At 41.2% G+C, this 12,982-nt stretch overlaps 3 protein-coding genes across 3 annotated transcripts in view; all 3 read right to left on the minus strand.

Moving 5' to 3' along the window:
* LOC105824018 (protocadherin alpha-8-like) overlaps positions 1-1,725 on the minus strand; it is a 9,843-nt gene extending 8,118 nt beyond the window's left edge. The window contains exon 1 of the mRNA XM_012661353.1: positions 3-1,725. Coding sequence (XP_012516807.1) covers positions 3-1,597 — 1,595 coding nt within the window. The 5' untranslated portion in view covers positions 1,598-1,725. The remainder of the gene's footprint in view (positions 1-2) is intronic.
* Positions 1,726-5,112: 3,387 nt separating this feature from the next.
* LOC105824019 (protocadherin alpha-7-like) lies at positions 5,113-8,087 on the minus strand. Its single transcript, XM_012661354.1, has 2 exons — positions 5,599-8,087; positions 5,113-5,124 (listed from the first exon to the last, which is right to left on the minus strand). Exons 1-2 carry the CDS (start codon positions 7,945-7,947, stop codon positions 5,113-5,115), a joined length of 2,361 nt encoding a protein of 786 aa, XP_012516808.1. The 5' UTR covers positions 7,948-8,087.
* Positions 8,088-11,356: 3,269 nt separating this feature from the next.
* The window catches only part of LOC105824020 (protocadherin alpha-5-like), an 8,671-nt gene continuing 7,045 nt past the window's right edge, over positions 11,357-12,982 (minus strand). The window contains exon 3 of the mRNA XM_012661355.1: positions 11,357-11,422. Coding sequence (XP_012516809.1) covers positions 11,357-11,422 — 66 coding nt within the window. The remainder of the gene's footprint in view (positions 11,423-12,982) is intronic.

Consider the following 12,982-nt stretch of genomic DNA (forward strand, 5'->3'; position numbering starts at 1 on the left):
ACTGCAGCAGCTCCAGCTCCTCGTGGTCCAGCGGCTGCAGCGCGTACACCTTGCCGCTCTCCGCGTGCACCGACACGTAGCTCGACAGCGCGCGCTCGCCCACCCGCCGCTCCACCAGCGAGTAGGACACCCGCGCGTTCTCCTGCGCGTCCGCGTCCCGCGCCGACACCGTGAAGATGTGGCAGCCTGGTGGGTTGTTCTCCTTCACAAACACCGTGTACTCGGGCTGCGCGAAGGCCGGCGCGTTGTCGTTCACGTCGGCCACCTCCACGGACACGCTGGCTGTGGCCCACAGCGAAGGAGAGCCCCCGTCCCGCGCGGTCACCACCAACTGGTAGTCAGGTTTACTCTCACGGTCCAGGGGGCTGTCCAGCACCAGCGAATAGTAATTCTTGAAGGTGGACACCAGCTTGAAGGGGACGTGGGGCGTCAGGGAGCATGTAACCTTCCCATTGGCACCTGAGTCAAGGTCGTTCACGCTAATCAGGGCAACGACAGTACCGAATCGAGCATCCTCTCGGACAGGCAAGGATAAGGAAGTCAACGCAATCTCAGGGGCATTATCATTTTTATCCAAAACTCTCACTAAAACAGTGCAATGACCTGCCATCGGAGGGTGACCTTTGTCCGTCGCGTCAATGCGGATTTTGTATAAATTTACTTGTTCAAAATCCAAATTACCTTGAACTACTATTTCTCCAGTATTTGGATTTATGCTAAACTGGTCGGTAACCATAGTTGAAACGAGGCTATTAAAAGAGTATGAAATTGCCGCATTCGCTCCTTCATCCCGATCAGAAGCGTTCAGTCTGATAACTGTTGTTCCGTTGTCCGAGTTTTCGAATATTCTTATTTCATATTCGGACTGTTCGAAAGTGGGAGCATTATCGTTCACATCCAGCACGGTGACCAGCAGCTGAACGGTGCCGGTGAGCTCAGGTTTGCCTCCATCGGTGGCTGTCAGGAATAAGTTGTGTGCCGAAGCGTCCTCTCTGTCCAAAGGTTTCCTTAACACAAGCTCAACCAGTTTATTTTCGTCGTTCTTTGAATTCACATCTAGCGTGAAGTAATCATTAGAGCTAAGCCTATAGGTTAAAACGCAGTTAGCTCCAATATCTGCGTCGGACGCGCCCTCTAGCGGAAACCGTGAGTCTGGCATTCTGGATTCTGAAACAAACAGCTTTTGTTCTTTTAATGGGAACACCGGCGGGTTATCATTAATGTCCTTCACCTCCACCTCCACGTGGAAAACCTGCAGCGGCCTGTCCACGATCACCTCCAGGTGGATGCTACAATCCGCGCTCCGCCCGCACAGCTCCTCCCGGTCGATCCGAGAATTCACAAACAAAATGCCATTCTGCAGATTCACCTCCAGAAGGTCCCCGCGGCCTTTGGACACTACCCGGAAAAGGCGCGGCACCAGCTCCGCCAGTTCCAGTCCCAGATCCTGCGCGATACGTCCCACAAAGGTGCCGTGTTTGGCCTCCTCGGGGACCGAGTAGTGGAGCTGGCCCCTCCCTGACTCCCAGGCTGCGAGGATCAGAAGAGAGAGCAGCAGGCGCCGGGATCCCGGGTTTCCTTGCCAAGAATACACCATGTTAAGTACCAGTTTCCTATCAGAAAATCTTGTCTTAGTTTAAAGATGAACTACAGTATTTTCTGGAGTCTTTTAATCCAATTCCGCGGCATCTGCCATTGTTCGGCTTTTAGAGACAGATACTGCCAGAGGAACGACCTTGGGTCTTGGCTGGCCAGAACTTCTTGGTAGACAGCGACATCATGCGGCTCCAAAAGGTAATGATTACCTGAATTACCTCCGCAATATTTAGTTTGCTATATTTTCTTGCCTTTATCATACTTTAAAAGAACATTCTTAACTTTATCAAGTGCGGAGGCATTTATACCGTCTGGTTTCTTACAATAATTTAGTTTCAGCTAGTGATCTTTCTTCATAATGAAAGGAGTTTCTTCCCAGTATTTTTAAAATGTGATCTAGATACGTCATGGATATCAGAAGTGTAGACTATCACCTATACTTTTGTGTGGAAGGAATGTGGTAATATTTATCTCGTCACAGGAAACAGTGCTATGCATTACTCTTAGCTGAGCATATAATTCTACATTTTCTATATTTTATCTTCTTGTGGATTATTGTTAAATTTCTGCTTTTCTTTATTCAATGAGTGTCAATTTTCCTAAACAGTTTTATTTACTAATGTAAGAAAAATCTAAAGCATATTCTTTACAATATTTCTTGATATCTCTGCAGCTGGTGAAAATAGGCCTCTCACTTAAAATACTTTCCTTCATAGATTTCTCTGTCACAACAAACACTAGCAGTATTTCTACCATTGGATTCTCTGTTGGTTCTTCTTCTTTCTGCTGCTCCAAAATATGAATATTTTCTGAAGTTATATCTTTAGCTGTCTTATTTTTCCCATCCTTTTCTAAAGTGTTTCTATTAATATTTCCATGCCTTCAAACTAGCTTATTATTTGAAGTATCCTTAAATCTGTATCTACAAACACCTATTTTCATTTTCCACATCAGTGGTCCCCAACTTTTTTGGCACCAGGGACCGGTTTCATGGAAGACAATTTTTCCACGGATGGGGGATGGCGCAGGGAGGTAGAGCCCAGGCGGTGATAGGAGCGATAGGGAGTGGGGAGCAGCTGTAAATGCAGATGAAGTTTCTTGCTCGCCTGCCTGCCATCCACCTCTTGCTGTGCGCCCTCTCCCACCCCCGCCCCAAGTTTCACGGAAAACAATTTTCCCAGACTGGGGGTGGGTGTGGTGGGCTGTGGAGCTCTGTGGCCTGGTCTCCAACAGGCCACCCGGGGGGTTGAGGACCGCAGTTTTACATGACATTTTTACTAGTATACCCTAACATCACCTAGAAAACAAGTTGATGAAAATCAAAAGAATATCTAATCAATAATGACCCAAAATCTAAATCTTCAAAAAATCACAATTTTTATAGTATGGCCATTCTCCAAATGGACATATACATATTTTATGACTCTTTTTCTCTTGCCTACCATACTTAAAGTTTGTGTACATCCCAGTTCTCCTTTCATATATCATAATTTTTGTCTTTATGAGTACTGCTTTCATTGTATTGCAGTAAAACCTGTATCAAGTTTGCCTTTCTATTGATCAATTGTCGATGTTAGATTCACATCTAGGAGATACATACATGACCATGAGCCAATCCTGTCAGCGTGATCACTAGCCACTTTCCAATATGCATGATATTTTACAGAAAAGATATTGTCTCTTCCTCAACACACTCTTTGTTCAAAGTTTTTCTTCTATTATTTCATCTATATCTATCAAAATTCTATCCACCCTTCAAAGTCCACCTCAAAAGTAAATTCTCCATGAATTCCTCATGAATGCCTACATTGTAGGTAATTAACAGCTCCTTTGAATTTCTACAAAATCTTTACAAAAAAACAAGTAAAATAGAAAAGATGAATAAAGGCATTTTCTGGGAAACTAATTTGTCCTCACATTATGTACTCAAAGACTATCTCTATAGTTGATCCTAAATAATATCAAAATTTTTGCAAAGAAAATAGCATTATTCAATACCTCTGTGAAGACTTTTTACCAACAAGAAAAAAATTCCATAGCCATGACATAAGTCAAAGAGTTTGAACATCTGAAAAATAATTAAGCTTTTAAAAAAAAGTAATAATGGTTGATGAATATAGATTGGGGGGCTGAGGAAGATCCTCTATCAACTTCTAGCATTTCCCAAGATAAGTAGGACTTTTCAAATTTCTTAATAACATGCCAGGAAGATTTTTGGAAAAATATAAGCATGTAAACATAAAAGAAAAATAAACAAAGCAATAAAAACAGAATTACAATTACCATCAGAGAAAGTATAGAATATTTATAGATTTTTTTCCCCAAAGCTGAGTATTATTTCAACAGGAGCAGCAAATTTGGTCTCTTTATGATGAATGTGAATTTGCTGCTTGGTGGTAAATAATTCTGTTGATTATTGAACAAGTTCTTGAGTTGGTATACCTCGAACTTTATTCACATTGAAAACAAAAAAAAAGCAAGATATCCAAAAATGACTTCCTAAAGTATATTGGGATTTTACCAACTGTGAAAGTTGACAATCATTTCTAAAGAACCTAATTATTTGTAAATTTTAAAAAGGAGTTCATACAATTAAGTCATTATTTTGTTAATGCCATAAAAGAGAACTGGATGAATAAATCATGATGTATCCATATAATAAAATAAAATGCAGATATAAAAGACTGAAAAAATCAAATAAATAAAAAAATGAGGAAACACATATGAAATAATATGACACAAAAAGCAATATACAAAGTGGAAAAACAAAAAGTGTAGAAGAGTAGGTTTATAGTGCAATCATTTGTTTTTTAAAAAAGAAAGACAGGGCCCAGCAAGGTGGCTCACTGCAGGTAATCCATAATCCTAGTACTTTGAGGGGCCAAGCAGAAGGATTTCTTGGGGCCAAGATCTCTTGATACCAGTCTGGACAACACTGCCAGACCCTGTCTCTACAAAAAATAAAAATAAAAAATTAGCCAACTGTGGTGGCTTGCACCTGTAACCCTAGCTAATCTGGAGACTGAGCCAAGAGGATTGTTTGGGCCCAGGAGTTTGAGGTTGCAGGGAGCTATGATTGCACCACTGCACTCTAGCCCCATTGACAGAACTAGACCTTGTCTCAAAATAAATAAATAAATAAATAAATAAGAAAAAGAAAGGTAGATTGTGAACACACATACACATACATGACCTTGTGATATACAAAATAAACAGAAATTGCTTCAGGAATTTAGAAAGGTACAGTGAATGGTTGAGGGTTGGAGGTAGCAAGGAGACTTTTCACTACATACTAGATTCCATTCTTTGAAATTTGAAGGTGAATATATTACCTACACAAACAAGGAACACAATAAAAAAACTATTGAACTGTAATTTAAACCGTATTGTTGACTAGTGAATATTAATTCATCATGAACATGGCAAATCCAATTTAAAAAAGTTTTAAAAAGTCAGTACTACACAAATATGATGAAGAAGAGAAGATAAATCGGTGTAATAAGAAATTAAAATAATTCAAGTACTACACTAAACATAAATGGGCAAAATTAAGCAGATGATGTTAAAACACTTATATGTTTCATAAAATTAGGACAATATATAGAATAAATGTTAGGTCAAAATGTATCTCAAAATTTTTTTACTATAACATTTATGAAGGTTGACTAGCAAAGTATGGATTTGCAAACTTTGGCTTTTGGAAATACATTATAAAATAGAAAGATGAATCCATTATTTCAACTAGCAAAGTTTTCCTCCAAAAATAGAAAGTGAGCAACATAAATCACAGATTTTAATCTATAGGATTACATGCCCAAAACCAAAAGTACATATTAAACATGAACATAATTCTGAATACTTAATTAGGACAAACACAGCACAACACTTAAAATGTATATATATAAAAGTATGAACTAAAAAAGTATGAACTAAAAATATTCCATTACATATGGAATATTTAAGTAGAAAAGCTAAAATAATTATTTTTAAATTGTTGAAAACAAGATTATTATGACTCACGTTGTCTGCAGAAGTAGGACCCTGAGGAAGGCTGGGGCTGAAGGCTATGAGGTCGGTCTTGGGCGGACCCTCTCCAGAGCACACTCTCTGCTTCCTCTGTTGAGAGTATGACCAGCTCCCCACCGCGCTGGAGCACACCAGCCTGGGCTTGCCCGGCCCGCACGCGCTCTCGGTGGGCGGCGCCGAGCACCGCAGCGCCGTGTACAGCAGCAGCGTGAGCACCAACAGGCTGGACACGGCGCAAATGGCGACAATCAGGTACACGTTGACATCCATCAGTGCTGCCTCCTGCGCCACCCCGCCCTCGAATGCCCGCGAAGAGGCCTTTGCCGCCTGGCCGCTCTCCACCAGAGACACCAACACGGTGGCCGTGGCCGTCAGCGCGGGCTCGCCGTGATCCTTCACCAGCACCAATAGGTGCTGGCGCGAAGCATCCGCTTCCTCCAGGGCGCGAGTCGTGCTGATCTCGCCGGTGTATAGCCCCACACGGAACAGGTCGCGCGAGCCACCCGCCGTCGGCTGCAGCTCGTAGGACAGCCACGCGTTGTAGCCAGAGTCCGCGTCCACCGCGCGCACCTTCGCCACCACGTGGCCCGCGCCCACCGACCGCGACACCAGCTCGTTCACTAAGCCAACACCGCTGCCACCCCGAGGTGCCAGCAGCGCCGGAGAGTTGTCGTTCTCGTCCAGCACGAACACCTGCAGCGTCACGTTGCTGCCCAGAGGCGGCACGCCCGCGTCGCGCGCGCTCACCTGGAACTGCAGCAGCTCCAGCTCCTCGTGGTCCAGCGGCTGCAGCGCGTACACCTTGCCGCTCTCCGCGTGCACCGACACGTAGCTCGACAGCGCGCGCTCGCCCACCCGCCGCTCCACCAGCGAGTAGGACACCCGCGCGTTCTCCTGCGCGTCCATGTGGCAGCCTGGCGGGTTGTTCTCCTTCACGAACACCGTGTACTCGGGCTGTGGGAACGCCGGCGCGTTGTCGTTCACGTCGGCCACCTCCACGGACACGCTGGCTGTGGCCCACAGCGAAGGCGAGCCCCCGTCCCGAGCTGTCACCACCAGCTCATAGGCCGACACGTTCTCTCTGTCCAGGGCGCTGTCCAGCACCAATGAATAGTGATTTTTGAAGGTGGACACCAGCTTGAAGGGAACTGGGGGAGTCAGGGAGCAGGTCACCTGAGCGTTGGCTCCAAAATCTAAGTCAAACACGCTAATCAGTGTGATGACTGTGCCTGGCGGGGCGTTCTCTGAGATAGGGAGAGACAGTGAAGTGATAGTCAACTGTGGAGCATTGTCATTAGCATCCACAACTTCCACAAGAACTGTACAGTGACCAGCCAGTGGTGGGAAGCCTTTATCAATAGCCTCTACTCGAATCTTGTGCGCTTTACTTTCTTCAAAATCAATTAGTCCTATCACTGTAATTTCCCCACTTACCGGGTCTATGTGGAACTTGGATTTTATATCTGGAGAAACATCACTAGAGAATGAATAAATAATGTCCCCGTTCAAGCCTTCATCTAAATCTGAGGCATTGAGTTTAATCACCAACGTTCCGTTAGGGACATTTTCTGGCAACTTCACTTTATAGAGTGTCCTGTCGAAAACTGGGGCATTGTCATTGGCATCCAGAACCGTGATGAGTAACTGAACGGTGCCAGTTAGTTCGGGTTTGCCCCCATCGGTGGCCATGAGAAATAAATGAAGCTCCGGAGCTTCTTCCCTGTCTAAAGGCTTCCGTAATACAAGTCCAAGAGGTTTTACCTGCTCATCCTTGGTTGGTACATCCAGCGAGAAATACTCGTTGGGGCTCAGTCTGTAAGTGAGCAGAGCGTTCTCCCCGATATCGGCATCCGAGGCGCCCTCTAGTGGAAACCGAGAGTCAAGTAGCCTGGATTCCGCGATGAACAGATTCTTTTGTGTCGCGGGGAACACCGGCGGGTTGTCATTAATGTCCTTCACCTCCACCTCCACATGGAAAACCTGCAGCGGCCTGTCCACGATCACCTCCAGGTGGATGCTGCACTCCGCGCTCCGCCCGCACAGCTCCTCCCGGTCGATCCGAGAATTCACAAACAAAATGCCATTCTGCAGATTCACCTCCAGCAGGTCCCAGCGGCCTTTGGCCGCCACCCGGAACAGGCGCGGCACCAGCTCCGCCAGCTCCAGCCCCAGGTCCTGCGCGATGCGTCCCACGAAGGTGCCGTGTTTGGCCTCCTCCGGAAGCGAGTAGTGTATCTGGCCGCTCCCCGCCTTCCAGGCTGCTAGAATTATAATAAACTGCAGTAGATGTCGGACCCCTGGGTCACATCCACTGGGGCACACCATTTCAATTTACTGGCGTTTTATTCTAGTCAGCGAAGCTTGCCTCCAAATTTATAGCAATCTTTTTATCTCTTCATTTCAATCCTGGCCATTGTTGAGCATCGGAAGAGGGAAAGAGAGTGAAGCGTCTTTCCAGTGGAAAAACAAATGACTTCGTTTTGTTGACTATGGAAGAATTTGCGGTAAAGAGCGACATCATGTGGCCCACTTAGTAAGTACGAATTACAAAAATATTAATAACATGAAAAGTTTTATTTCAAGCGGTGAATTTTTTCTTCATTGTTGTTAAAGTGTAGGACATTTCTCACGTTTGTTGTCGGCATTCTTAGGTGATTAGCGGCTTTTGTATTTAGTGTGACCATACCTGTGGCTTCCTCATGCCTTAGAAAAACTTTTTCCCCACACACTTTTAAATAAATATAGAAAGCTAACTGACAAATAAATCATTTAAACAACACTAAGTTCAAATTCCTTTGTTCTAGAGTTCAGGAAACTTCATATTCTTAGGTCAGCATCCATGTTAAGAAAACTCCTGCTTCACTTGACCAGCAAAAAAGCAAAAAAAAAAGAAAAAAAGAAAAAACTCCTCAACTCTCTAGGAATCCAGGATCTCAAGAATCTACTAATAGAAGAGAAAGAGAAAGGTGTTTTGGGGTGTGTGCGTGTGTGTCTGTGTGTGTGTGTGTGTGTGTCTGTGTGTGTTTTGTAAAGAGACAGGAAATATTAGCAACTATTCAGATACTTTTTCTCAAGAAAACAAAATAATAGAAGGGTTTTGAAATCTTTGAAGAGGTAGGACTTGTATTAAGTGAACTTTTTAAGGATGAAATATTCTGAAATTTTCTCTTCCTCAGAATTTATATATTGTTTCAAGACTTCATGATTCCACATGTGGTTGCCCTTTCTAAGTCTTGTGTTTATGAATACATACCTGTTTTTACAGTCTCCAATATGATTTACATTATTTCTTTTATAATATAAGTTTATTTCATTAGATAAATTTTAGTGCTCACCCATAATATTACATAGAGCAGTCCCTTAATCAAGTCTTGAGGTATTTTATCCTTTTTGGATATCCTTTACAGAGATAGTTTTCTCGAACATTTCACTCCAATGTTCCCAACTCCAAGTAAAATAATTACATATGTAGTATAATGCTTTCCTAAATAAGTTTTTATAAATGCTGTTCTCCTTTAGTATTATAATAGCTTCTTATTGTGTCACCTTGTTTATCCCAACCTTACTCATCATGCACTTAACACTTACAGTCATCTTTCTGAAACACTTTTTATTCCTATTGCTTCACATTTTTTGATAGCTTTCAGATGACTTTTGAGAAGTGTCAAAGTGTCCTAGTCTAGCATTTAAAGTTACCCAAGAGATTTTTCTCACATTATTTTTCTTGCCTTATCTCATAATCTCTCCTATGGGGACTGCATGTGGTTACCAACATGGACCATTCCTTGTTTCTAGGTACATTTGGGATTTTCTTTGTACTCATTTGCTTAAGTTACTCTCTTCTCAAAAATACCTATTATTCTCCATATTCTCCCAGGGGAAATTTCTCCACTTTAAAACGACTAAAAATATCATGACTCTTGATGGACTCATTCAATGAGGGAAAAAAGGCAGAGATTTTTCTTTAATTCTCATCACACTGTGATTTATCTTTCTTATACCTCTTATATTAATAATATTCTGCCTTCTATTATGGTCATATTTATATAGGACACATATCTTTATTCTATGAAATTCTTGAAGCCAGGTATTGGGTCTTCTTGATTTGATGATTCATGGTAGGCATAGTGTGATATTCTTGGATACTCTCCTAGAAATTTTTTTAATTAATTATTTTTTATTATTATAGAGGGTATAATAACCAAAACAGCATGGTACTACCATAAGAACAGACACACAGTCTAATGGATCAGAACAGAGAACCCAGACATAAAACCATCCTCATATTGCCATCTGATCTTTGACAAAGCAGACAAAGACATACACTGGGGAAAAGAATCCCAATGCAATAAATGGTGCTGGGAAAATTGGATAGCCACGTGTATAAGACTGAAATGGGACCTGTACCTCTCATCGCTCACAAAAATTAATCCATGATAGATAACAGACTTAAACCTAAGGCATGAAACCATAAGAATTCTAGAAGAAAACATTGGAAAACTCTTATAGACATTGGCCTAGGCAAAGAATTTATGAAGATGATCCCAAAAGCAATCATGGCATCAACAAAATTAAATAAATGGGACCTGGTCAAATTAAAAAGCTTCTGAATAGCCAAAGAAACTACCACTAGAGGGAACAGACAACCTACAGAATGGGAGAAAATATTTGCATGCTATACATCTGATAAAGGGCTGATAACTAGAATCTATATAGAACTCAGGAAAATCAGCAAGAAAAAACCAAACAACCCCATTGAAAAGTGGGCAAATGATATGAACAGAAACTTTTCAAAACAAGATAGACTAACGGCCAACAAACATATGAAAAAATGCTCAACATCTCTAATCAACAGGGAAATCCAAACCAAAACCACAATGAGATATCACTTACCACTTCAAAATCTAGTGGAATTTCTACCCATTGTGCTTTGATGCTTTTGATCCTTCAGCTGTTTTTTGTTGTTGTTGTTTCAGGTTTTTTTTTTGAGACAGAGCCTCACTCTGTTCTCCCGGCTAGTGTGCACCTCAAACTCCTGGGCTCAAGCAATCCTCCCGCCTCAGCCTTCCAAGTAGCTGTGACTACAGGCACATCCCACCATGCCCTGCTAATTTTTCTATTTTTTTGTAGAGACAGGAGTCTCACTCTTGCTCAGGCTGGTCTCGAACTCCTGGCCTCCTGGCCCCTTCAGCTGTTCTGAAATGAGTTCATCATTTTCTCCCAACCTCAACTTCACTCTATATCCTGTCCTTTAAGTGTTCTCATCTGCTTCCAAGATTCAAATTAGACTTTTATTGAGGTATTCCCAAACCACTATCTTCATCCTCCCTTCCTATGTTTCTAATTGCCACTTTCATCCATACACGATGATTCTTAGAAAACAATTTGTTTAATATGAAATCATGACTAATTATTAACAACCCTCAAATTCAAATCCTTGAAAGTCACACTTTTTATGCATGAACATGCCCCATGTCACCTATATTACTTTTTAAATTACTCCCCCTCACTTACCTTCCTTACTCAAAGTCCACCTACAGTCTATCTGTCTTTTACATACCACCAAATTTATCTTCATCAATATAGTTTTCGTTGAATTTTACTAAACCTAGAAATTCCAAGACACTAAAATCACTTTCTAGGTGACCTAAGATGTGATCACAAGCCAACTTTTACAGGGTTATTTTCAGTTACTCTCCCATATGAATCTTATTTTGCTGACAAAATAGACAACTTACTCTTCCTCTTTCTCAATACACCCTTTCTTTGAGCTGGAGTTTTTAAATACCTCTATCTTTACCTGCAAAAATGTTAACCCTCACAGCAAACCCAAGCCCAAATATCACCTTCACCATTAATTTATCTTTAATGTCATCGATTGGAGGCAATTAAACCTCTCCCTGAAATTAGTCACCAATAATACTTTTCAAATGATATATGTCCATCCCTACCTTCCTCCAAAATTCTGACATAAATTAATAAGCCTCATAGATAATTGTAACACAAAGCTCTTTGTTCCATGAGAAGTCCTTTCTTAAAATACAATAATTAGTCCTTATCACTGACTTTCTATTGCAGTTATTTTGGGCAAACAAGGAGTTCGTTTGCTAACCCATAACAACCCCAAAATAAGAGGTTTCTGTAAAGGATGATAAGCCTTCACAAAAGAGATATTGATCTGCAATATTTTTGATGAAGGTTTTCTGTAGTGGCCTGGGTTTTTCACATACTTTTACCTAAGTAAAGTGTATTTTTGACACAAAATTTCTACTGTTAAAAATGAGTTAAATTTAAGTATTATATCTGTCTTTCCATTACAATTCTTAGCAATTCACAGAAGCATGAGAATGTGATCCAATTAATTGGGAAAGTTGTAATAATTGTTATTGGTTCCAGGTAGAAGACTATAAAATATTACTGAAGTCCTTTAATGAAAATAAACATGGAAAAGGAAAATATTGGCCTTCTGAGAAATAGCTTAAATATGTCTTCATTTTATTTATTCACATAATTTATCCTAGTCAAGAAGGAAGATTATGTAGAGTAAAAATGATCAGTCAATCTCTATAAACAAACAGCTACCTCCCTAAGCAAAGAAAAATTTTATAGTGATGATAAAAGCCAGAGTTTACATTTCAAAATGAACTTGACTTTTAAAAGATTTGACAGTTGTTAAGTACATATTTACATAGTAGCAACAATTATTTCTCAATTTTTAGGACTTAGTCCAAGTAACTCAGGGTATTAGGAATATCTAAATAGTATAATAGAAGGGTACCTAGAAAATTAAATGCATGTGAGAATAAAAGAAATAGGCAAAGCAATCGAAATAGAGAAATAACATTTTATCATATGAAGTATGGAATATTTATTACCTAGTAAACCTACACTCTTTTCCCCAAAAAGAGTAGAAAATAGTTTCCATTTGAGATGGAGAGGATATTTGTCTATGGTGGACTCAAATGTACAGTTTTGTAATAAACAACTCTTTGTAAACAACAAACTCAAGAGGGGAGTTTGTATTGTGGGGGGTGTGTGTGTGTATATATATATATATATATTTTAACCTGAAAATGGTGGCTCATGACACCAGAGTAATGCCAGTACTCTGGGAGGCCCAGGCGGGAGGATCCCTTGAGGCCAAAAGTTCAAGACCAGCCTGGGCAACACAACATTTTCATCTCTACAAAAATATTTAAAAATTAGCTAGGTGTGTTGGTACATGACTGTAGTCTCAGCTACTTGGGAAGCTAAGGCAAGGAGGGTCACTTGACCCCAGTTCAAGGGTGCAATGAGGTATGATCATGCCACTGCACTCTAGCCTGGGTGATAGAGCAAGACCTTATCTCTACAAAAAAAA

The sequence above is a fragment of the Propithecus coquereli genome, unplaced genomic scaffold (assembly GCF_000956105.1).
Source record: "Propithecus coquereli isolate 6110/MARCELLA unplaced genomic scaffold, Pcoq_1.0 Scaffold709, whole genome shotgun sequence".
Classification (NCBI taxonomy): domain Eukaryota; kingdom Metazoa; phylum Chordata; class Mammalia; order Primates; family Indriidae; genus Propithecus; species Propithecus coquereli.